The sequence below is a fragment of the Caenorhabditis remanei genome, chromosome II (genome assembly GCF_010183535.1).
Source record: "Caenorhabditis remanei strain PX506 chromosome II, whole genome shotgun sequence".
Classification (NCBI taxonomy): Eukaryota; Metazoa; Nematoda; class Chromadorea; order Rhabditida; family Rhabditidae; genus Caenorhabditis; species Caenorhabditis remanei.
The window spans coordinates 2,899,133-2,923,933 of record NC_071329.1 but is presented as its reverse complement, the minus strand read 5'-3'; the positions used below and the strand labels follow the sequence as shown (position 1 = coordinate 2,923,933).

At 41.5% G+C, this 24,801-nt stretch overlaps 9 protein-coding genes across 9 annotated transcripts; 4 read left to right on the top strand and 5 right to left on the bottom strand.

The window, feature by feature from the left end:
• Positions 1 to 311: 311 nt before the first annotated feature.
• Positions 312 to 1,602, bottom strand: GCK72_004198 (uncharacterized protein; the record flags this gene model as incomplete). Its single annotated transcript, XM_003101797.2, has 3 exons — positions 312 to 447; positions 582 to 1,244; positions 1,298 to 1,602. The coding sequence occupies 3 exons, from the start codon at positions 1,600 to 1,602 to the stop codon at positions 312 to 314; spliced, it is 1,104 nt and encodes a 367-aa protein (XP_003101845.2).
• A 1,611-nt stretch (positions 1,603 to 3,213) lies between these two features.
• Positions 3,214 to 4,505, bottom strand: GCK72_004197 (uncharacterized protein; the record flags this gene model as incomplete). Its single annotated transcript, XM_053724531.1, has 3 exons — positions 3,214 to 3,349; positions 3,485 to 4,147; positions 4,201 to 4,505. 3 exons carry the CDS (start codon positions 4,503 to 4,505, stop codon positions 3,214 to 3,216), a joined length of 1,104 nt encoding a protein of 367 aa, XP_053588725.1.
• Positions 4,506 to 4,994: 489 nt separating this feature from the next.
• GCK72_004196 (uncharacterized protein) lies at positions 4,995 to 6,620 on the bottom strand (the record flags this gene model as incomplete). Its single annotated transcript, XM_053724530.1, has 3 exons — positions 4,995 to 5,130; positions 5,266 to 5,916; positions 6,316 to 6,620. 3 exons carry the CDS (start codon positions 6,618 to 6,620, stop codon positions 4,995 to 4,997), a joined length of 1,092 nt encoding a protein of 363 aa, XP_053588724.1.
• Positions 6,621 to 7,842: 1,222 nt separating this feature from the next.
• On the top strand, positions 7,843 to 8,979 carry GCK72_004195 (uncharacterized protein; the record flags this gene model as incomplete). Its single annotated transcript, XM_053724529.1, has 3 exons — positions 7,843 to 8,147; positions 8,204 to 8,803; positions 8,853 to 8,979. 3 exons carry the CDS (start codon positions 7,843 to 7,845, stop codon positions 8,977 to 8,979), a joined length of 1,032 nt encoding a protein of 343 aa, XP_053588723.1.
• Positions 8,980 to 10,404: 1,425 nt separating this feature from the next.
• GCK72_004194 (uncharacterized protein) lies at positions 10,405 to 11,943 on the top strand (the record flags this gene model as incomplete). Its single annotated transcript, XM_053724528.1, has 3 exons — positions 10,405 to 10,703; positions 11,014 to 11,661; positions 11,808 to 11,943. 3 exons carry the CDS (start codon positions 10,405 to 10,407, stop codon positions 11,941 to 11,943), a joined length of 1,083 nt encoding a protein of 360 aa, XP_053588722.1.
• An 892-nt stretch (positions 11,944 to 12,835) lies between these two features.
• Positions 12,836 to 16,324, top strand: GCK72_004193 (uncharacterized protein; the record flags this gene model as incomplete). The annotated part of the gene is made up of 7 exons (XM_053724527.1): positions 12,836 to 12,976; positions 13,019 to 13,388; positions 13,722 to 13,884; positions 13,934 to 14,309; positions 15,032 to 15,272; positions 15,325 to 15,755; positions 16,097 to 16,324. 7 exons carry the CDS (start codon positions 12,836 to 12,838, stop codon positions 16,322 to 16,324), a joined length of 1,950 nt encoding a protein of 649 aa, XP_053588721.1.
• A 271-nt stretch (positions 16,325 to 16,595) lies between these two features.
• Positions 16,596 to 17,759, bottom strand: GCK72_004192 (uncharacterized protein; the record flags this gene model as incomplete). Its single annotated transcript, XM_053724526.1, has 3 exons — positions 16,596 to 17,154; positions 17,206 to 17,696; positions 17,745 to 17,759. The coding sequence occupies 3 exons, from the start codon at positions 17,757 to 17,759 to the stop codon at positions 16,596 to 16,598; spliced, it is 1,065 nt and encodes a 354-aa protein (XP_053588720.1).
• Positions 17,760 to 20,109: 2,350 nt separating this feature from the next.
• On the bottom strand, positions 20,110 to 22,429 carry GCK72_004190 (uncharacterized protein; the record flags this gene model as incomplete). Its single annotated transcript, XM_053724524.1, has 6 exons — positions 20,110 to 20,261; positions 20,313 to 20,430; positions 20,477 to 20,580; positions 20,628 to 20,799; positions 20,856 to 21,686; positions 22,220 to 22,429. The coding sequence occupies 6 exons, from the start codon at positions 22,427 to 22,429 to the stop codon at positions 20,110 to 20,112; spliced, it is 1,587 nt and encodes a 528-aa protein (XP_053588718.1).
• On the top strand, positions 20,790 to 21,161 carry GCK72_004191 (uncharacterized protein; the record flags this gene model as incomplete). The annotated part of the gene is made up of 1 exon (XM_053724525.1): positions 20,790 to 21,161. One exon carries the CDS (start codon positions 20,790 to 20,792, stop codon positions 21,159 to 21,161), a length of 372 nt encoding a protein of 123 aa, XP_053588719.1.
• Positions 22,430 to 24,801: the final 2,372 nt, after the last annotated feature.

Genomic DNA, 24,801 nt, shown 5'->3' with positions numbered 1-24,801 from the left:
CTGAGGACTTGAACAAATAATTGTCTCTAGGTATCCCAACCCTTGATGTGGGGGGTCTATTCTTAAGCAATGTTGTATGTTTCAAAAACCTCATGAAACAATTAATTAACTTTATTTGTAAACAAGATTTTATAAGCATGCTTCTCAATGAAAGTGATAGATTGTAAGTATACATATTAATCAACAATCAACCATTTATTACTTCTTTCGTTCAATATTAAGAGGTACAGAGAGAAAAGGGAATAGTGCGTGGCGAATGGGAGAATTGCAGCCAGTATTCGCATATATATTGAATTTTAAAAAACCAAGACTCAGTCCCAGACAACAAACTGGATTTCAATCTGTGACAACATAATTGAAGCCCATTTACCGCCTCCGTCCTGTTGGATATCCATCCACTCGGAGCAGTCAATATCTTCAGAAGAGGTTAATTCGAGATTGATAATTCTGAAAATCGGAATATATAATTCCAATCGTAACAATGATATTTTCTAAGACAGCGTTGAGAGGAATCCCGCTTTCCGTCTTCCGCCATTTCAATAACCGCATTTCGCTCAACTCTGATTCGAAAACCTACTTACTTTGGATCCAACTTGACAGTCCGCGGTCTTCGCTGACCATCCCACTCTAAAAAATTGAATTGTTCCATAGCGTGCTCAAAAAATATAGAGATTCCTCTGGGTGGTGTTGAGAAAACAAATTTCAAATTGTGGTAGGCCTCCTTACTCTTCCATCTCCGGATTAATTGCGCCAAATCTGTGACATCATAGACAAAATCGGTTAAGAACAAATATTCTCCACCGAAGTTGCTAATAACTTCCGAAAACTGTTGGCGGGGGTTTTGACGAGACTCAAAAAAAAGGAAAAGATCGATTAAACCATCTCTATGCTGTAATCCATGAAGAGCTAACGTTTTGATTGAACACAATTTCGATTCGCTTTTCAACAGTGGTCCAGTGAGTTTTGCCGCCAATTGAAGACTATCCTGACCTGGATGAATGGTCAGATAGTTTTCAAGTTGCTCTGTATCCAACTCTTCTACATTAAAATAAGTATATGTGACGTCATTGATGATGCAAGACATGTTTATATAATGAAGGGATAATAACACCAGTTGAACGCGAGTGTCGAATCGGAACAGGTCTTTCATATGACGTTGGAGGGATTCTAGAACAGTAAGATCTTCTAGTGCAAGATAGTGTAATGCGTGGGAACACTTTTCTTCAAGAGATGTTTCGATACATCTGAAAATGACAATAAGAGAGCCTAAAAAGAAGATCTTATGACAATCACTTACCTGTAACTAATTGTGTTCCCTCCTAACTTCATAGGTTTCATCTCATCACTAGGGATGGCTGGAACGAACTCCACGTCGGCAACATGATGTTTCATCTGATTGTGATTGTTGTCATATCCAGCAAAAACTTCAACCCCATTCTCCCAGAATAAATATATCAGGTTCGTTGGCTTCATGTTGAGACGTTGAACCACTCTTTTCGTCTTTTCTGAGCATAAACTGAGCAAGAATACTTCTTGGAGTTCCAGTTGCTTTAGCACTTCGAGTTGGATCAATAATGGGAATTTTGGGAATGAGAGGGACATTTTGAAACAGGGGAAGGGGTAGGCCAGGGAGAGAATGATACAGGTATGGAGAGACTGGGTAATAGAAACAAATGAATCGCTCTATTGATTCTCCGAGTGTGTGTGTGTAGTGGTGCGTTCGTTGCGAGACCCACAGACCTCCCACGTCATATACACCATTAATGTCTGTGTCTCCGAGACAAACAACAGAAGGAGACACAAACAGCTGCAGATAGGCTTGTCAGAGGGTCCAAACTTTGACCTCGTTTTTCTCGAATACCAGGCCTCGAGGGCAAAAACTGAATATATATTTGGAATCAGCGCTTTTTCAGCTTTCCAATGATATAAGTCACGACCCATATCTCCACCCTGACTCGGTGACCTTCCCTAGTTAGCACACTCACAAAATCGGTAACCAATGATTTGCTGTTTGACCTAGACACACGCAGACAAACAGACATACGCAGTGGCAAGGGCTTAGTGTATAGTGACACCTTAAAGATGCATTCAATGTTTTTTTCAGCAGCGTCGGAAAAAGTTAACCCCGCCTCCATAACAAAACAGAAATGACTCATAGCACACAAACAAGTAAAACAGCTTGAGGGCTCTGTAATTGTCTTGACTTCTGTTTTAGGGGTGGAGCTAAAATTTAAGACAGTACTGATTTCTGGAAAATACTAGTTCGTTTGAATAACATTTATTTGATTAATGTTTGCAATAGAAGAGAATTATAGACGAATCCAGAACATAGAAAAAGTTGGGACCTAATCCCAAACCACAAAGTTTATTTCAGATGGTCCCAACTTAAATGATGCCCATTTACCACCCCCACAGAGACCCACAGACCTGCCAGGTTGTATGCACCTTTAATGCGTTACTGCACAGTCTATCTGTGTGATGCCTTAATGTTCTTTTGATGTTTGCATGGGCGTAAAGAGGCTTTCGCCTGAAAATTGTTCCTACTTTGAGCTTACTGGCTGACAATTGAGAAATGATTTGAGGATTTACTGGTAGCTTTGAGATCTCTAGAAAAATTAGAATGTTCGAAAATCGAAAAGAAGATGTGACAGTCTATTTCCAAGATATTTTGTATGTTAGAAAACCACATGGCGCAGTTAAGAAATTCAATTAACTTTATTAGCAAATAATATATTATAATCAAGATGAAAGAAAATTACATGAAACATTCCGCTCTCAGTCCCAGACAACAAACCTGATATCAGTCTCTGACGATATAATAGAAGCCCATTTGCCGCCCCCGTCCTGCTGGATATCCATCCACTCGGAGCAGTCGTTTTCGGAAGAATTCAAAAACCACATTCCACTCAACTCTGATTCTAAAACCTACTTACTTTGGATCCAACTTGACAGGTTGTCAAGTTGGATCCCCACTCCACGAAATCGAATTGCCGCATAGTATGCTCAAAGATTAAAGAGACTCCTCTGGGTGTCGTTAAGGCAACATGTTTAGATAGTGATAGATTGTAAGTATACATATTAATCAACAATCAACCATTTATTACTTCTTTCGTTCAATATTAAGAGGTACAGAGAGAAAAGGGAATAGTGCGTTGAGAATGGGAGAATAACAGCCAGCATTTGCATATATATTGAATTTTAAAAAACCAAGACTCAGTCCCAGACAACAAACCCGATTTCAATCTGTGACAACATAATAGAAGCCCATTTACCGCCTCCGTCCTGTTGGATATCCATCCACTCGGAGCAGTCAATATCTTCAAAAGAGTTTAATTGGAGATTGATAATTCTGAAAATCGGAATATGTTACTTTAATCTTAGCAATTATATGTTTCTAAAACAGGTTTGAGCGGAATTCCACTATCCGTCTTCCGCAAATTCAAAAACCACATTCCACTCAACTCTGATTCTCAAACCTACTTACTTTGGATCCAACTTGAAAGTCCGCGGTCTACGCTGACCATCCCACTCCACGAAATCGAATTGTTGCATAGCGTGCTCAAAACCTATAGCGGTTCCTGTGGGTGGTGTTGAGGAAACAAATTTCAAATTGTGGTAGGCCTCCTTACTCTTCCATTTCCAGATTAATTGCGCCAAATCTGTGACATCATAGACAACATCGGTTAAGAACAGATATTTTCCACCGAAGTTGTTAATGACTTCCGAAAACTGTAGGCGGGGGTTTCGACGAGACTCAACCCAAAGGAAAAGATTGATTAAACCATCTGTATCTTGTAATCCATGAAGAGCTAACGTTTTGATTGAACACAATATCGAATCGCTTCTCAACAGTGGTCCAGTGAGTTTCGTCGCCAGTACAAGACTATCCTGCCCTGGATGAATAGTTAGATAGTTCTCAAGTTGCTCTGTATCCAATTCTTCTACATCAAAAGTAGTGTTGGTGACGTCATCGATGATGCGAGACATGTTCATATAATGAAGGGAGTATAACACCAGTTGAACGCGGGTGTCGAATCGGAACAGGTCTTTCATATGACGTTGGAGAGACTGAAGAACTGTAATTTCTTCTGATGCAAGATAGTGTAATGCGTGGGAAGATTTTCTTTCAGGAGATGTTTCGATACATCTGAAAATGACAATAAGAGAGCCTGAAAAGAAGATCTTATGACAATCACTCACCTGCAACTAATTGTGTTGCCTCCTAACTTCATAGGTTTCATCTCATCACTAGGGATGGTTGGAACAAACTGCACGTTGGCAACATTATGGTCAATCTGATTGGGATCATTGCCATATCTCGCACCTACCACAACTCCATTCTCCAGAAAAAAATACATAAGGTTTGTTGGCTTCATGTTGAGACATTGAACGGCTCTTTTCATTTTTTCTGAGCATAGACTTAACAAGAATATCTCCTGGAGTTCTAGTTGTTTTAGCACTTCGAGTTGGACCACTGATGGGAGTTTTGGGAATGAGAGAAACATTTTGAAACAGGGAAAGGGTAGGAAAGGGAGAGAACGAGACAGGTATGGAGAGACTGGGGGATAGAAACAAATGAATCGCTCTATTGATTCTCCAAGTGTGTGTGTGTGTAGTGGTGCGTTCGTTGCGAGACCCACAGACCTGCCAGGTTGTATGCACCTTTAATGTGTTACTGCACAGCCTATCTGTGTGATGCCTTAATGTTCTTTTGATGTTTGCATGGACGTAGAGAGGCTTTCGCCTGAAAATTGTTCCTACTTTGAGCTTACTGGCACACAATTGAGAAATGATTTGAGGATTTACTGGTAGCTTTGAGATCTCTAGAAAAATTAGAATGTTCGAAAATCGAAAAAGAAGATGTGAAAGTCTATTTTCAAGATATTTTGAATGTTAGAAAACCACATGACGCATAAACATAAATTCAATTAACTTTATTTGCAAATAATAGATTATAATCAAGATGAAAGAAAATTACATGAAACATTCCGCTCTCAGTCCCAGACAAGAAACCTGATATCAGTCTCTGACGATATAATAGAAGCCCATTTGCCGCCCCCGTCCTGTTGGATGTCCATCCACTCGGAGCAGTCAATATCTTCAGAAGAGTTTAATTGGAGATTGACAATTCTGAAAATTGGAATATATAATTCTAATCGTAGCAAAGATATGTTTCTAAGACAGGGTTGAGCGGAATTCCGCTTTCCGCCTTCCGCCATTTCAAAAACCACATTCCACCCAACTCTGATTCTCAAACCTACTCACTTTGGATCCAACTTGACTGTCCGCGGTCTCCGCTGCCCATCCCACTCAACGAAATCAAATTGCCGCATAGTATGCTCAAATGTTAAAGAGACTCCCCTGGGTGTCGTTAAGGCAACATGTTTCAATTTTTGGTATGCCTCCTTGCTTTTCCATCTCCGGATTAGTTGCGTCCAATCCTTTTCATTATGGACAACATGGAGAAAGAAAATATATTCTCCACCGAAATTGTTAATAATTTCCGAAAATTGTGAGCGGGGGTTTTGATGAGCCTCAATTGGATCTACTACACCTCTATCTCGTGTTCCATGAACTCCTAACCCTTTGATGGAACACAATTTCGAGTCGCTTTTCAACAGTGGTCCAGTGAGTTTTGTCCCCAGTACAAGACTATCCTGCCCTGGATGAATAGTTAGATAGTTCTCAAGTTGCTCTGTATCCAATTCTTCTACATCAAAAGTAGTGTCGGTGACGTCATCGATGATACGAGACATGTTTATATAACGAAGGGAAGTGAACTCCAGTTGAACACGAGGCTTGAATCGAAACAGGTCTTTTATATGTCGTTGGAGGGATTCAAGAACATTAATTTCTTCTAGTGCAAGATAGTGTAATGAGTGGGAAAATTTATTTTCAACAGCTTTTGCGATGCACCTGAAAATGGCAATAAGAGTGTCTGAAAATTTTATTAAGGGATCTCTTCGGAGACGCGGGTTTCAAAGTGTTCTCTATAAATCTGGTCTTCCGAGTACGTAGAGGTCATTTCCGAAGTCAAAACCGGCTAAATGTCTCTGCGAGCCGAGTTATGAGCAATCAAACTTTTTATATGGTGAAGAGAAAACGAGAACACCTGTGCGTACACCATTTGGAATTCCATGTGAAAAAGCTTAGCCATATGAAAACTTTGAAAGCTCACAACTCGGCTCGCAGACACATTTAGCCGGTTTTGATAACAGAAATGGACTCCATGTAGCCGAAAGTACCTGTGATCAAACATTTAGATAGTTTAAAACCGCCGTCTCCAAAGACTTCCCTTGTAAGACAATCACTTACCTGCAACTAATTGTGTTCCCTCCTAACTTCATCGGTTTCATCTCATCAGTAGGGATGGCTGGAACAAACTCCAAGTGTGCAATCGGATGGCAAATATCGTTTTCCTCATATTCATTTTTCGCTACTGCTACAACTTGATTCTCCCAAAATAAATACATTAAGTTCGTTGGCTTCATGTTGAGACACTGAACCACTATTTTCATTTTTTCTGAGCATAAACTGAGCAAGAATACTTCTTCGAGTTCAAGTAGCTTTAGCACTTCGAGTTGGACCACTAATGGGAGTTTTGGGAATGAGAAAGGCATTTTGAAACAAGGGAAGGGGTAGGCCAGGGGAGGCAATTTGATTTTCTGTTTATATGTTTGTGTAGTAATGTTAGAGGTTAGCAAGTCGCTTTCGTTGCGAGACCCATAGACCTGCCACGTCAAATGCGCCTTTAATGTCTGTGTCTCCAATAGAAACAACAGAAGGACAAATAGATAGCTGCAGATAGGCTTAGCACGTAGTCACATATTAAAGGTGCATGCAGAGAACCTGGTCTGTGGGTCTTGGAACAAACGCACATACCCACACACATACTGAACAAAAATCAATAATTGTGTACTTCCATCTCACCCTTTTTGCTCACACACCGCAGTGACGTCTATCTCACTCCTGAAATTTCCGAAACGAGAAATTATGTCAAAACCAAAGAAAAAAAAACCTCGGAAAATGTCAAAACCAAAATGTTCTTCCGGTAAATTCTCGTTTTGGTATGTTGTTGAGGTTTGCTCAATTACAAAAACTTAGACACTTGACTCAAATTTTATTTCCTATTAAACTTACTTGTGTCCCGCACGCTCTACAATTAACTTTTTTGAGCAATTATAAACAGCGTGGTTTAAAAACTCAACGGTACAATTGATTTATGTTGTCTTGTATTTACTACTAGGTTAAGCTCAAAACCGTATTTATTGATAGATAAAATTATAAGAAGAAGTAAAGAACTTGGAAGAGAAAGATGCGCTTTTTCTCTTAGTTGAAACATCCGTATAGTGATATCTTTTCAATTCATGGAGACCACTAGAAGTAACGACTAGAAAAAGATATCCCGGTTTTCAAGCTATTTTGGGCGTGAGAAGGCGGGGTCAAGATGTTTCTAAAAATCAAGCCAAGCAACAGAGCAACATAGTGAAAAAAAATGCAAGCATAACAATTATACTATTCATCCGCTTAACTCTCCATCTTACTGCAAATAGAGAAAATTCAAACCGACGTCTTCAATCCAGAATCTGAGCGAGGCGCACTTGCAAAAACTTTTTTCCCTAGTTTCAAGTAATGTAAATTGAAGAATGTATCATTTTGTACTTGCTTGGAAACCTCACATATAGACCGGCCGGTTGCGCAGCAACACATTAAAGGCGCATACGACGTAACAGGTATGTGGGTCTTGCAACGAACGCATCGACTAATACACACACACACGCCCAGAGAATCAATAGAGAGATTCATTCGTCCTTCTATTCCCACCTTCTATTCAGTCTCAAGATGTCCCCCATTCCATTCCTCAAATTTCCGTATTTGATCCAACTTGACGTACTTAAACAACTCGAGTTTGATGAAATCTTTCTGATGAGTTTATGCTCGAAAAAAGTGAAAATCATGATACAAAGTGTTAACTTAGAAGCTGAAAAATTGGTATACGGACTGGTAGAGAGCATGGCTCAAGCTTTTGTGGGACATCATGAAGGCTTGCGGCTGCTGCGTGATGTTGCAAACTTTCAATGTTTTGAAAGTATTCCTAGAAATGAAATGAGTCAAATGAATGTTGGAGGCAACACGATTGAATGCAGGTATGTGAACTTTATTGCGCTTTCGTAGAATTGTTAGAACTTCTCTCTATTTTCAGTTTCATAAAACAACTAAGGAACGGAAAAGAAGCGTATACTGTCGGTTACCATACATCAGAAGAAGAAATCGTTCTGAAATCATTGCACTGCCATATCAGCAGTCTGTTCCGAAACAAGCCGCATATTCAATTAATAGCTGTTTCCCCCCGTGCATTGATCAAATCCGCCGTCATATCAAATCTCAATGAAGCCTCAATTAGCATTGATGAACCGCAAGTGTTGGATACGTCGCAACTAGAAGACTTTGTGAATTTACATTCAAACCTTGATAACGTCCAATTAGTGCACTCTTTCACCGGACCTCCATTGACGAGAGAATCAAGATTTTTAAAGATCAAAGCGTTAACTGTACATGACGCAGGTCAAAGAACTTCTGAGCTCATGGCGAATTTCGATGGCCAGCATCTCCATCTTTCCAAGCCCATTTATACTACTAATGATTGGTACCAACTACTCAGAAGATGGAAGCGAAAAGAGGCCTATGGAAACTTGAAAACATTGGTTACAAATCCTCCAGAGCAACAAACCATTTTGAATTTGGACGTTACAGAGTTTGATATAAAAGTATGGGACGGTCAAAGAAGACCAAGGAAGTACAAGTACGATAGCAAGCAAGTTGACATTCGAATAACTTTAATTTTCTTCCAGATTGACGCTGCCCCGATCCATGGAAGTGGATTGTTCCTACTGGTTGGACATGCAACAGGACGGAGGCGGCAAGTGGGCATCAGTTATGCTATCACAGGATTTGAAATTCTTCGTCGTTTGGGATTAGGTACAAACTTTTTGTTTTCATTCTGGATTTCATTCAGGCTTGTTCGGAAAAAAAATCGGAAAAAGTCGGAAAAAACTCGTGTAACTTTGCGTACTCAATTTCTCAGAATCAGTCGCTTATCTATAATTGTAGATATTAACGAGTTGAACACTTTCACACTTTATTTACCGTTTTCAGTCGTGTTTATAAGAAGTTATAAAACTTTTTTCCGACTTTTTTTCGGAAAAAATTCGGAAAAAAAATTTCGGAAAAAATCGCCATAACTCAAGGGACACTTTTTTGATTCGGACAAAGTGTGGGTAAAAATCAATAAATCAGTGATGTACACCCAAAAGTAACACTCTTGAAATTTGAATGTCATTCCCGGCAAAATTCATAAAATTTTCCGAACAAGCCTGATTTCATTGTATTACTCATTCATTGTTTTGTGGTCAATCCCGGCCAAGCATTTTCAAAAAACATTTCACGCGCAAGTGCGGCATGAAGTTGTGGGAGGAGTCAGGAGGCGCTTAACGCAAGCACCGCAAGGGGGATTTCAAGAGGAATTTCAGGTGGGGAGCTTGCGCTAAGCTTTTCCTGACTCCGCCCACAACTTCCTGCCACACTCGCGTTTGAGCGCGCGAAATTTTTTTTTGAAATTTTTTTTTTGTTCACTGTCATTATAATTTCTTTTATTTTTGAACCGCCTCCTTTCTGTGAAACTACTGTTATATTGTTTTCTAAATAAAATCAAAGTTAATCAGAGATTCTCCAGATTTCTCAAAATATGTATGATTGCACATACTTGTCACAGGCCTGGCCAGGCCGTTTTCTAATTTTCAAAATCTTTCCCTCGCCACGTCAAATGACGATTATGCACATCAGCAAGATTATCGTCTAATGAAAAGTAATACTTGGTGTTTGCACACAAGAAATTTCACTCTACATGAAGGCCCCCGCTTTCAAAAAAAAAGGAGTCACGCAGACACATTCATGGGTTGCTGATTCACTGTAAGTGGCCAATGTTCCAGAAGAAAGAATGAAACATCAGTCATAAAAAAAAGCCAAAAACGTAAAACCGTAGACTACTAAAGTCTGGCGGTGTGTGTGTGTCGTTAAGAATCCGTTATGTAGACTCATTATACAATTGCCTGCCACGTATTATGCGCCATCTAAGTGCTAAGTGCTAAGCCTACTTTCCTCTGTATGTACGACCTTCTGTCGCTTGTTTCGTAGACCAATTATGTCAAGAATTGTGTTGAGAAACACAGATACTCAGACAGATTGCGAGACACATTAAAGGCGCATATGACGTGGCATGCCTGTAGGTCTCACAACGAAAGCGATTTGCTAACCTCTAACATCCCTCACGGACCTTACATACAAAAAATCAATTTATGTGTGTGTCTCATTCTCTCCCTGGCCTACCCCTTCTCTTGTTTCAAAATGCGTTTCTCATTCCAATTACTCCCATTATTGGTCCAACTTGAAGTGCTGAAGCAACTGGAGCTCCAAGAAGTATTCTTGTTGAGTTTATGCTCAGAAAAGATGAAAACAGTGGTTCAATGCCTCAACATGAGGCCAACAAAATTGAAATACCTTTTTCTAAAGAATGGAGTTCAAGTATCTGCTGGATATGGCAACAATCAGATTTACTATGGTGTTGCCAACGTGCAGTTTGTTTCAACCATCCCTAGTGGCAAGATGAAACCGATGAAGTTAGGAGGCAACAAAATTAATTGCAGGTAAGTGATTGTCTTACAAGGGAAGTCTTTATAGACGCCGCATTCAAACGATCTTAAAACTTGGTCATAGGTACTTTCGGCTACGTGGGGTCTATATTTCTGCCATCAAAACCGGTTGAATGTCTCTGCAAGCCGAGTTATGAGCTTTCAAACATCAAACATCATCGGCTCGCAGAGACAGTTAGCCGATTTGGACAGCAGAAATGGACTCTTGGCACTCGAACGACCAAATTTTAAGATTGTTTGAAAGCGGCGTGTCTAAAGGCTTCTCTAAGATAAGATTTCCAGCTTCTCTTATTGCCATTTTCAGATGCTTCAAAAAATCTTCTAAAGCAAAACTCTCCCACGGATTCCGTTATCTCGCACAAGAACAAATCACTGTTCTGGAATCCCTCCAATGCCATATGAAAGGCCTGTTTCGATTCAAACCTCGTGTTCAACTGGAGTTCACTTCCCTTCATTATATAAACATTTCTCGCATCATCAATGACGTCACAGACTCTAGATTTGAAGTAGAAGAGTTAGAAACAGAGCAACTCGAGAACTATCTGACCATTCATCCAGGTCAAGATAGTCTTCTACTGGAGACAAAACTCACTGGACTACGGTTGAAAAGTGATTCGAAATTGTATTCCATCAAAGGGTTAGTAGTTTATGGAAAACGAATAGATCCTTTCATTTTCGTGGAGACTCGTCAAAACCCCCGCCTACACTTTTCGGAAGTTATTAACAACTTCGGTGGAGAATATCTTTTCTTTCTCGATGTTGTCTATAATATCAATGATTGGGCGCAATTAATACAAAGCTGGAAAAGCAAGGAGGCTTACCAAAAATTGAAATTTGTTTTGATAAGGGCACCCAGAGGAGCCTCTATCACGTTTGAGCATGCAATGCGACAATTCGATTTCAAAGCGTGGGATGGTCAGCGGAGACCGCGGACTGTCAAGTTGGAACCAAAGTAAGTAGGTTTGAGAATCAGAGTTGAGTGGAATGTGGTTTTTGAATTTGCGGAAGGAATTCACATTTTTTGCAGAAAAATTCCGCCCAACCCTGTCTTAGAAACACAGCTTTGCTACGATTAGAGTTATATATTCTGATTTTCAGAATTGTCAATCTCAAATTAAACTCTTATAAAAACTTGGACTGCTCCAAGTGGATGGACATACAACAGGACGGAGGCGGCAAATGGGCTTCGATTATGTTGTCGCAGACTTTTATCCAATTTATTGTCTGGCACTGAGTCTTGATTTTTCTTATTCAATGTACCCGGCCCGGATTCGAATTTTTTATACATGCAACCGGGCCGAGTCCGGGCCGTGAGCGGGCCTTAGAATAACTGGCTTCAAAATGAAAATTAGGAGTCGATCAACCTGTCAAATTGTAGTTCTCGGTGAGCTCTACTCAAATATATTTTCATTTTCATTGTGAGTTCAGTGAGAGCCGCAGTACAATCCATTTAGTGGCCGGGTCGTGAGCAGCCGGGCCTTGAATCACGGCCCGGCTACGAAATGGATTGTACTACGGCTCTCACTGAACTCACAATGAAAATGAAAATAGAATCGAGTAGAGCTCACCGAGATCTACAATTTGACAGGTTGATTGACTCCTAATTCTCATTTTGAAGCGAGTTATTCTAAGGCCCGCTCACGGCCCGGACTCGCCCGGTTGCATGTATGGAATTTTTGAATTTTTTTCACTACAATTTTTTTTTCACCAAATTTTTTTTTCTTTTTCTCAGTATCTAACTTCCATGCAACGGAGCGGGTCAAAATCTGATTTTTTCGGCTCGGTCCGTTGCTAGTCTGGTAATATGTATCTTATTTCTAAATAAAATATATAATAACGGAAGAACGCAGTTGCGGACCTTTAGAGTAGACTGGTTTCGAAACGTCACAGTTTTAAAATGGTACTCTTGGGAACCGTCCGCTACCCCAATGTCCCGGTTTAAGCGTCAAGTCTAGAAATTTTGCAGACTTGATTAAATACGCCGTGAACTTTTATTATCATCCTCACGCCTACATAAAAATTCTGACAAGAAACAACAAAAAAAAGTCAGTCCACGTGTTTCTCTTAAAACTCCAACATTTCCAATAAATTATTTGGTATCGAATTCTGAAGCGAGGCAAGAAATTATGGCTGATGAGTCAGAGTTCACTGTGAGCTCCGAACGGTCTAGCCGTTCAAAAGAAGATCTGGAATCTTCGAAGACCAAAAAGGAATCAGAATCCTTTGAGAATTCTTCGTCAGATGACACAAAGAAGTTTGATAGAGGGGTAGGTAGTCCCTCGTATCAAAAATCGATATACCTTTTTTAGATAGAATTCCTGCTCAGCTGTATGGGGCTGTCCGTCGGCCTTGGAAATATCTGGCGCTTCCCCACCCGCGCTTATGAGAACGGTGGCTCCGCCTTCCTCATCCCATACATCATCAGTGCAGTTCTATTCGGCCTCCCATGTGTCTATCTGGAATTCGCACTTGGTCAATTTCACGGGCGGTCCCCTCCGTTCGTCTATCGACGGATGATGCCAATACTGGAGGGATTCGGTTGGGGAGGTGCTAGTATCGCTGCGATCGTTAGTATATACTTCATGCTGCTCATTGCATGGATTGGTGTCTACTTGTTTAATGTGATAATCGGGAATTCGGGAAAGTGGGGACGATGTGATAATGAGTGGAATGATGCAGGTTAGTAGCGATATAGATGGTCCAGGGACGTTTTGAAACCAGAAGTTTCGAAACCAAGGGTGTATGGTTTCAAAACGTCCTGGAGCAGCAATTCTAAAATCAACCGTTTCGAAACCAAGTTGTTTTGTAACCATGACGCCTAACTTCACCAAGCATGGTGCCAAAACTGTGGTTTCAAAACGTCTGGTTTTTAACCGTCCTGGTGAAACAATCCTGGAATCAGACGTTTGGAAACCAAGACGATTTGTAACCATGACATACAATTTCTTCACCAATGTTGGTTTCCAAACGTCTGGTTTCGAAACGTCCTAAAATCACTGACCCACATTCCAGCTACCTGCTTCAACATCCCCGCCCAAGAACTATGCAGAGGTGATAACCCGGTTGGGTGGAACTCCACACTACCTGAAAAACTAATCTATATGAATGGGTCCTGCCACGATTCCAAGGATTTTGAGAATATCACGCTGATGAGTGCATCCGAGCAGTACTTTACGTGAGATTTTTGATCTACATTGGAAATTCCAACCCTACTGTAATTTTAGAAACTCTATAGTCCGCCCATCCACCACCTTGACCGATATCAACACTCTCAACTTTCCAGTCTTCATTGCGATGGTCATCGCGTGGATTCTTACTGTACTTTGTATTCACAAAGGCATGAAATTCATTGGAAAACTCTCGTATGCTACAGTAGTCCTTCCGTATGTCATCATTATCATTTTGTTTGTGAGAGGTATAACTTTGGATGGAGCCGCCGATGGGTTGAGATTCTTTTTGGCTCAAACGGATTTCAATAAGCTGTTGAATTATGAGACATGGACCGCTGCACTGACCCAGTTGTGTTTCTCATTGGGGTTGGGATTCGCTGGATTGATGAATATCGCCTCGTATAATGGGAAGAGACATAATTGTTATAGAGTGAGTTTTAGTGTGTCCGTTCTGAAACTGTGGGTTCTAATACAAGAAAGACATTTTAAAACCGGGCAAGCATATTGGTTTAATGTCATCATCCTAATTAAGAACTACATGAAGTAGAACTGGTACTGATAAGAACCGACTAATGTTTAAACGGTTTTGATCCGTACCAGTTCTGGTCCGGGCGGTTCTGAGTTGGGTCGGTTGTGTTCTGACTATCTGCACAACACATTTTGAGCCCCCAATTCTTATGGTCATCGTTTACCCCCGGTTTTGAAACGTCCGGTTTTAAAATGTCCTCGTTCTGGGAAACTATTGTTTGGATGAAAGGATCTTCCACGATCCTGGGATTATGAAAGTACTAAAATTTGGTTTTTATGACATCGACCAACGTAGTTATGGCGTTTGGGATTTAAAAAGGCTCCAACAGAAAAAAATTACAAAAATATCAAATTCTCTGCCATATTATGGTTCTGACAGTAGTAAAATGACTCCTATCCGATAATTTTGAGCGAATTTACCGGTTTTGAAAAATCCAGTACCTTTGTAATGGTATGCAAGCATGTAGACGTTTGAATCACGACTTGATTGCAAATTTCGCATCAGAATCGCAATTTTTATCATTTCGTGGTTCTAATTTTAGTAAAATGACTTTTTCACGATAATTTTGTGCAAAGTTATGACCGTTTGAAGATTAGCAGTAACGTAAACCCACATTTTTCCAGGACGCCATCTTCCTCATCGTCGGAGACACCTCCATGTCGCTAATCGGCGGCGCCGCTGTCTTCTCGACCCTCGGTTTCCTCGCCAAACAACGTGGTGTCTCCGTATCCGAAGTGGTCGCCAGTGGCCCCGCGCTCGCGTTCGTCGCCTACCCGGACGCCATGAATCAGATGCCGATTCCATGGTTGTGGAGTTTCTTGTTCTTCTTTATGTTGTTGCTGTTGGGATTTAGCTCGGAGTTGGGTACGCGGTGGAGCGTATTTGACTCAAATCAACTATTTTTGTTTGTTTTTAGTGATGGTCGAGGAGATGTGTTCATGCCTGTGTGATCGATTTCCATGGCTACGCGAACGGAAGATTATTGCGGTTGGCGGAGTCAGTGGGGTCCTATTTTTGATAGGGATAGTATTGACAACGGATGCGGGAATCTACTGGTTCGAGCTATTCGATCAATACGGATCAGGTTTTGGAGCTATGATCTCAGCTACCTCGATGTGTATCATAGTGGGATATCTTTATGGAATCAGACACTTCAAATTGGATCTCGTCTCGATGCTTGGTGAAGGAACACGATGTTGCACTAACTTCCTGGGCCATGCTAGCCCGTACTATGGTATAAATTGGAAATTCATCAGCCCCATCTTCGGAGTGATTCTGATGTTCCTGACGGGATGGAGGTCTTATCCATATATGAATAAGCCCGAGGTGTACCCACCGATTTTTGATGTAAGTTGACTAGAGGTCAGTCTAGAGTTATGGGACGTGACCTGTACCACTGGAAAGGCCAGAACACGCCGATTCCAAATATATACTCGATTTTTGCCCTCGAGGCCTGGTATTCAAGAAAAACGAGGTGTGGGTTGTGGCGGAAATGTAATGGCTTGTCAATGGTCCAAACTTTGACGTCGTTTTTTTCGAATACCAGGCCTCGAAGGAAAAAACTGAATATATATCTGGAATCAGCGTTTTCTAAACTTTCCAATGATATAGGTCAGGCACTCCAGACTGACTCCATCACCTTCCCCCCTATTGAGTTTTTGGAATCCTCGAACCATTTCTGAGTTCAGATCCTTGGCTGGACCCTTACCCTCTTCCCTACGATGCTGGTAATCTTGTGCGCAGTTCTTGCATATAGAAGATTCAGAAAGAATGGAATTCCAACACGTGGATTGTTTATGGTCCAGAAGTCTCATCCGTCGTTCGTACGTGTCTCTGAAGAATGGTCGCCAGAGAAACAAGAAATTGGGTGGGAGTTGCCGGAGGAGGAGGAGCCGGGAGAATCTGGAGAAGAATAGAAAGGGATTTTGAAATGACTTAAAATAGAATTGACTATACTATGATTTATTTATTTAATTGGTTAATTAAAGAAGGAATTAATTATTCAAAATGAATTTACAATAAATTGATGGAAGAGTGGTGCGTGTTGAGGGATTCAATATGATGAAAGTGCCGAAGAACTAAATTTTGAGTGATCACGTGTTGGAGTATTCAGATGAGGGGGATCAAGAAAGTGGGCAATTAGCAAGCTGTGGCTAGAGAAGGAGAGAGGAATGATGGTTCAAGAATTTACGGAAGATGGAGAGTAGGAGACGCCGCTAGAAGGTGAGCCGGAAAGAGCGATGGAAAGTCTGATGGACGTATCTTCACTAAGAGTCTTTCGTGAACATCAGGAGATGTTGTCCGAGTGTCTTGGGGAGCCACATCCGAAGTTTCTGCCTGATTTTGAGTCAGATCTTGTGGTGAATCGAAGTCTTGTTGAGGTGCGTCGTACTCAGGAACGTCTTGGAGCCCTGGAGACTGAGGAGCTGAAGCATCGTTTGGGAGAGCTAATGGATCCTCGGCCGGTGAAAACGGAGCATTCGGAGCCAAGTGTGAAGCTGCTGCAGGCATGGTTGATGCTGGTACTAGTTGACCAGGCGCAGCTGGGACTGAAGCTGCTTGAGAAAGTGTCGATTCCAGAAATTCTCGGATAAACTTCATTGATGCTGCAAGATCCTCTTCTGATTCTTCAGGCTTCATAGTTACTTTTCGACGCGGAACAGAAACGATTTTGACTTTCTTATCCTTTGAAGTGTATTTGTACCCTCTATTTCCATCTGACTTTAGTTTGCCGCATGATTCGAGTCTGAAAATGTTTGAGATCAGAATAAATTTGAAATTAAGCACAATAACTTACGTTTCTTTGAAATCTTCCGGAATTCTGAGCCTTCCCCGAATGCACACCGCCGCTCTTCGATTAATATCCACGCTATCATCGAGTAGGAAATCTTCGGAGAGTTTTCTGAATCGGCGATCAAGAAAACTGGTTTTCTCGTCGATTTCATATTTTTCAAGGAATTCTTTGAAGAACTCGTTCCTGTCTCTCGGTTCCTTCTTTCCAACTTCCAACTCATATTCTTTCATCAACCGTTTATCATCTTCTTCGCTCCATTTATCACCTCTAGAGCACAATGGACATTCATAGTTGGAGAGGTCATCCTCTCCTTTAAATCCGACGCATTGACTGTGCTGCCACGTGTAACACTTTCGATTGGTGCACATCACCATGTCCACGGCGTCGTCTTCTGGCATGCCGCACGCGCATTTCGTGACAGACGTTTTCCCCGAGTGACTGGTGAATGGAGGGTAGACGGGTGGTGGTGGTCCGTTTTTGGCTCCGTGCATTCTCTGGAATGAGGAAAGTTGAATTTTTTAAAGTTTAAGCACATTTTTTACCTTGGATTGTTGCATTGTTAGCTTCTTAGTGTATCGGAGGGGGCAAAGGTTGAGTGATTCTGAAAAAAATAGGTTTTCAGTTATGTCATGGTGTTGCGACGTACTCTATGTCGCCCGGAATAGAACTGGTACAAATTAGAACCCTCAATTTAGGTTTAATCGCTTCATAATAACTTTCATACATCTTTTAGTCGGTTATGATTCGTAGCAGTTCTATTTCGAATAGTTCTAACTAGAGATAGCACTGAAATAAAAGGAATATATAGTGCAAGGATATTGATAGTGGAGCATGATAGAAAACTACTATTCCTTATAATACTCAAAGTCATTCTAATTAAGCCTATCTTGAAAGTGTACTTTTTAACATCCTAAAAACACTATTTGAAACAGTGAACAAAATGATAGACTCTAGTCGAAAGGTAAGTTAACAAACAAGATAAATACAGTAATCTTTTAGTACTCCTACAGTAGGAAAACTGCAAAACTGAAACGAGAGGAAAAAACTGGGAAAAAAAGATTACAGGCGATTGTGGCCTGGCGCAACGAGCAAGCAATAGTAATTGCACCATAAAAAAGGTTGACTTGATTGGTAGGCTCAGACAAATACAGCACTCCTACAGTAAGAAAACTGCAAAACTGAAGCAAGAGAAATAAGCACTTTTGGGGTAAGAGGGGCAAAAAGGGGTAACAGGAGAGAAATAGAGAGAGAAGACGAAATATCAATCATAAAGAAAAAAACTGAGGAACAGGGACGGAATGGGGCCGCTTTTGTAGCAGAGACTGTAGTGGGGAGAGAGAGGAGACTTAGAAAAATCCGGAGGGGAATGATCGCTTAGACCACTACGAGGAGCCTGATAGTGAGTCATCCGAACAAGAGAAATGCTAGAAGGAATGGGAGAAAATGATGTTATGAGGAAAATATGTACAAGAGATATATTCAGGGAAACAGCTGCTTTTTCTGTGATATCGTGGTTTTCTAGAAAGCCCTCGACAGTTTATGACCTATTTGCAGAGTGGTGTAATAATTTTAGGGAATCAGAAAACATTGCTAACTAGGGAAGGATCCCAAGTTCTGAAGAAGGATCACCAATCTGGTTGGAAAGGAAATCGGCTGGGATTTCGAAAACATATTTTCAAATTTTGCAGAACGCATCTAGAAATCGGGAAAATTGAGACTAATTATCAGACTAATTAACAAATCGGTCATTAACCGAACAAGTGTGTAGCATAGGTACAAGTTCATCATGACTCAAAGATTTTCCTTTTTAGAATATTCTAGAAAAGTTCTATAATGAGTCATAATTACGCTTACATGTAGAAACGGAGAGAGACAATTGACGCATATTAAAAACTTAGATATTTCACAAAAATACGAGAAATTTTGACAAACTTTTGCAAAATTGCACCTCGGCTATAATTTCAGTACAATTTCCAAAGTGCCCAAACTCTCATTGTACAAATCGAAAAACGGAAATGAAGACAGATGTTCTCTTCAAGTGCGCACATGTTCAAAGAGGGCGGAGACTAGCTTAGGCTAGGGCAGACGGGGTCATTTGACAGGTGCAGTTTTTCTAAAACACTTGGAACGTGGAAAAGGAAAAAAAAACTACAGACTATGAAACTGGACGTGAAATTTGAAAGTGCAAGCTGGGAGCACAGGAAATAGAATAATTTTAGTTTTTTTTCAATTTCAAATGAAATAGACTATTTTTGAGCTTTTTTCACGAGGTTTCCTCTGCTCCAATTAAAAAAATTATGTTGGTTATGTAGATTAAACCTAGTTTTACATTTTTGTAGTTGACTATTTTTTCTACGGGCGGTCACTGGAAAGTTATGGTATGTCGAACTAGGCATACCTTCCTTCCTGGCGCTGCTTACCGGGAGCTTCAAATGCCTATAACTCTCTAGGGACCGCCCGTAGAAAAAAGTGGTTTACTACAAAAATGGAGATCTAACCTTGTTTCATAACATACCAAAAGATCATAATGCGGGTACAAGTCTGGAGACCATGGCGCGCTTTCAAAAAGCATCTTGCATGTCTTTTGCTTAACCTTCTTTGTTTTCCCTGATGACCTAATTCCCAAAAACAAGAAAACCTAGGCCACCATCAAAATTGCAGATGAATCCATGGAATCTCGGAAGTATCAGCTAGTTTCAAACCGCAAGATAATCTGATGACCTAGGTTTCTCACTTCTCAAAACTTAGGCCATTACTCAAAAATGTTAAATCATAATGCTGGAACACGTCTAGAGACCATGACGCGCTCTTTTAAAAAAATCTGGCGAAAATCTGACTTCGAAGGGTTACCCATGTAATTGCAGGTATTTATTCATATTTTTAATTTTAATACAGAAAAATAATCAATTAACGAGACTGATAAAACGCATGGAATCCCAATGGAATCCTCTCCTCTGGAATCTCGAATCTCGCGGTTTCCTTCAAAGTCTTGGCGTCAAGAATCAAGACGAATGGTGGCTGCTTTTCGGAGATTGACATAATTGGCACTATCAGGATTCCTAGAAATTATAATAATAATAATTGTGTAATTATAGTTATAATTGGCTCACCATCATCCTCCTCCTTTCCAGCTGGATCCGGCACAAAAATTGGTTCACCACAGATCTGATGCGGGTTTTCGCGGTCCCAGACCAAATGCTTGCCGGTTGAGACGTCGGCTTTGATGACCTGAAATGTGTTTTATATTACTGTAGCTACAGTACCCTACACTCACCCCAGCCTTATTATCCTCAACCTTCCCGAATACAGTAGACCCAAAGACATATTTGTATTCCTTCATGTTGATCTTCTCCCAGTGATATCTCGGGAATTCCATGGCTAAAAGTAACAAAAAATTGAACAAGAATCAGGTTTAAGAGACTTACAAGTACTGCAGGTTTGTTGCTCGGTGAGCTTAATGGAGCCATCCTCTTGGAGCACCGCGGAGTACCCTTTAGCCCAGGGAACAGAGCTTAGGAGGTTATCGCCAGGTTTGGCGGTGGTTGGAATGGATAGTGGGATTACTACACGAGTCAAGTAGGGGAGGAATGTGGTGGCCTGAAAAAAAAACAAATTGGTATTCTAAGCCGCCAGTGGTAAACTTGGATTCTTACATTCTGAAACTCTCCGTTCCTCATATTATCGATATTGAGGGTCTCAAAACTTCCGGCATTCTCAATTCTACAGTAATCCACTACCAGGCAGCCGTCCTTCTCGAAAGTGTTGGCATGATGGAAGGTGAAGAATGGATTCATTTTCAGCGTCAATGGAACTTGCTCTCCCGTTTTCTTATTCAGTATGAAGACGTCTACCTCCTTATCCTCTTGCCATACCAAACAGTCACGGTAGGTTGCGTTGATGAAGTTGCGGAGGATGAACTTTTGGATATTGACACGAACTGGCGACTCGAACATGACTAGGTAGTTTTCAGACATGCCAAAGGAATGCATGTAGGTTGGGTACATCGGGTCTGTGCACTTGATCTCCCCGATTTTCAAAGTGTGCTCCCAGGAATGATCACTTTCAGAGGGAAGATTCTTTGGATTCCTGGTGACAGTGAAGACATGGGCGGAGTCTGGTCCGAAGCGAGATCCAATGTTATAGACATCACCGTTTTCATCGTAGAGTTGATGCGCGGTGCACGAGTGGAGAGCGACATATTTTGAGAAATCAGCGGGCTCCAGGGATTTCAGAGTGTCCAAGTCGATTCGGTACATATAAGGCGTCTCCGTACAAGCGTACAGCCCATCTCCAACAGGGGTGAAGGCGACGTTTGCGTTGTCATGCTTTTCGGTATCATGCATGAAGGTGGAGAAGTATTTGGAGAAGATGGTTTTGCAGGGATCCGGGAAGGTTGCGGTGCCGAAACTGCTAGTCACAATTCGCTGGGCGGCTACGTTGAGGTCGTAGGCCTCGGATTCAAGGTAGCGAGCCGAGTAGAACATCTGCAAAGAAAAATTTAGGAAGGTAGGCGGAAGGCGGAAGAGGGGAGGCTATGGCATACGGTGGAAGGATCAGGCTTAAGGCGGAAGACCAAATTCACGGAATGTGGGCTTAGGCTAAAGACTGAAGTTTTAGGCTTAAGACAGGAGGCGGAAGGTGGAAGGCTTAGACTTAAGACGGCAGTTTTAGGCTTAAGTCCGAACTCGTGGAATGAGGAAGACTTCCACTAAAGGCGTGAAGCGTGAGGCTTAGGCTTAAGGCGAAAGGTTCAGGCTTGAGGCATGAGGCGAAATACACGGGATGCGGAAGGCTGCAGGCTGCAGGCTTAATATTAAAATTTTAGGCTTAAGGCGGAATTTGCGGAAGGCGGAAGGCGGAAGGCGGAAGGCGGAAGGCTTGAGGCTTAAGCCTGATGAAGGCTCAGGAGTAAGGTGGAAGTCTTAGGCTTAAGGCAAAAGACGGAAGACTGAAGTTTTAGACTTAGGATGGAAACGGAATGCAGAAGGCGAAATTCTGCTCTACCTGCATATCTTACCTTCCCATCTTCAAAATGATATCTCTGCATGAATCCAAGTCCGTCAAACCAGTGCTTATACTTGTCCTTCCCAATCTCGAACATTCCTGGGCCATTCCTCAGCATTGTTCCTTTTACGTAACTTGGCACAGTGCCAATTTTTCGGCACTCTTTTGGCTCGAGCACATTCTCAAAGTTGTGGAACAAGCGGGCGAATCCGTCGGTTTCCATGATTCTGAAAGTAAGAAAGGTATGAGAAATAAAAAAAAACGGGGAATGGAATGGAATGTCTCGGTGTTCTTGTCTTCCACTTTTTATACCCCTTTTTTGTTATCTTTGGGGCTAGATTCTAGTGAGATAGTAGAAGAGAAATAGACGGTTAGACGGACACTGGACACAATGTGTCTCGTTAGAGAGTGTTGATTTTAGTGGTGAGGAGAGGGAGACGCAGAGAAATTGCTGGTGGCCAACGGCACAAAGGAGTTTGTGATACGGGTTTTCTTGTGAAAATAAATTTTCGTATACTACAAACCATGTGTCACAATGTAGTTTTCTTATTTTTTCTGAGATCCCGTCATTACACCTTGTCATGGTAAAATTGGTTTTTTTTTGCGTTTTCAATGTGTAACTCGCTAAATACCGCCCGCACAAAAAAGTGGTCAACTACCAAAATGTAGCTCTAGCTTTGATTTACAAGATTAACTAAAAATAGAAGTTTTGTGACAATCAGGGACGAAATCGCACATGCTCAAAGTTGTTGCTCATTTTCAACAAAGGATGGTTTTGCACTAAAAATCACTGAGTTCGAAGCGCTGTAACTCTTTAAGGACTGATCGCACAAAAAAGTGGTCAACTACAAAAATGAATATCTAGACTTATTGTATAACATACCAGAAAGTGAAAATGCTGCAAGTGGTGTGTAGACCATGGCGCGCTTTTAAAAAAGGATCTGGCGTGTCTTTAGCTTAACCATCTTTGTTTTCCCTGATGGCCTAGTTCCCGAAAACAAAAAAAACCAAGGTCACCATCAAAATTGCGGGTGTCAGCTAATTTCAATACGCAAGATTCTCTGATGGCCTAAGTTTTTTTACTTCTTAAAACTCAGGCCTTCACTCAAAAATCTCAACAACAAAAAAAATGAGAAATCACAAAAAACCGTCTTCAAAAATCTTCAAAACTCACTAATCATTTTCTTCCTTAAAACGCGTCAACGTCACGCCAGTAAGTTTATATTTTAGAGAAAATCTCCATGCAAAACCACTTTCCAAGCCCGCGCTGACGTCACGCCAGCCCTTCCCGGAAGCCAGCGAACCACTGGATACATCAGCAACAAAAATTTTTAGGACGATGTGGGTTTTTCAGTCTTTTTTCTATTTTCCGTGATTGTACCCACTTTTTCATGTGTACCATACCGTCGGCATCACCTCGTAAACGTCACCACCCCGTCCTATAAAACTGCTACCCGCTAACCTCATACTCCATCGAAAAAGATGAGATATTTTTTGGTTTTTATTGAGGTGTTATGCCTATTTGCCGTACTCACTGAATCGATGATTTTGGCGAGAGATCCAAATCTGGAGCAGTGTGAAGACGGCGATGAGCCGCCGAGATTTTTGAATATTGATGATGATGACAAGGGTGATGACGATGGTAAGAGGATTTTCAGCCAAAAAATTTAATGAGATTTTCAAAGTTTCAGACGGTCCCGGTGGACCCGGCGGTGCTGGCGGTCGAGGTGGCGACGGTGGAAATGGTGGGCGTGGTCGGGCAGGGGCGCCTGGCGGACCTGGAAGACGAGGAGGTGCTGGCGGTGACGGAGGGGATTGTGAAGATGGAGGACATGGCGCCTTTGGTGGCCCTGGCGGTTTTGGTGGTCCAGGAGGACCTGGTGGTCACGGCGGCCGAGGCGGACGAGGAGGCCGCGGTCGACGAGGAGGCGCCGGCGGTCATGGTGGTCGAGGTGGTCGAGGAGGTCGTGGTAAGGGACATGGTGGTGGCGATCGTGGCGGTCATGGCGGTCATGGTGGTGGAGGTGGAAATGGAGGAAGCGGCCAAATTGTGCTCATTGGATCAGCGAGGCCTACTGCCAAGCCGAAAGTTTAACAACAACCTAATGCGCCGAAGGCGCGCCAGATCGCTCACATTTTAAAATGAACTATGGTTTTTGTATAAAATTGTTGGAAGATTTAACTTTTTTCTAGAGTGACGTGTCGAAAATAGTGTTGACCGAAAATTTCGATGAAAACCTAAATTTTTGATGCCGAAAATTTCGAACAAAAATCACGAAAACCGAAAAAGTTGCAAATTATTTCCGAAAAAACCGGCATGACATGACTTTCATTTCATTTCGAAAAACGAAAAAAAAAATTTTTCGGTTTTCGAAAAAAAAAATTTCCGAAAACCGAAAATTTTTCGGTTTTCGGTTTTTCGGAAATCGTGTCATTCCGACATTTCGGTTTCCGACACGTTTCGGAAAAAAGTCAACGGTTTTCCGAAACGGGATGGCCTAGAAAACTCCGCCCGTGTACTTCACGAGGACAATTCGTGTACTTCCCGAGGACAATTTGTTTGTTGTGAATTTTTCATTTTTTTTTCCAATTTTG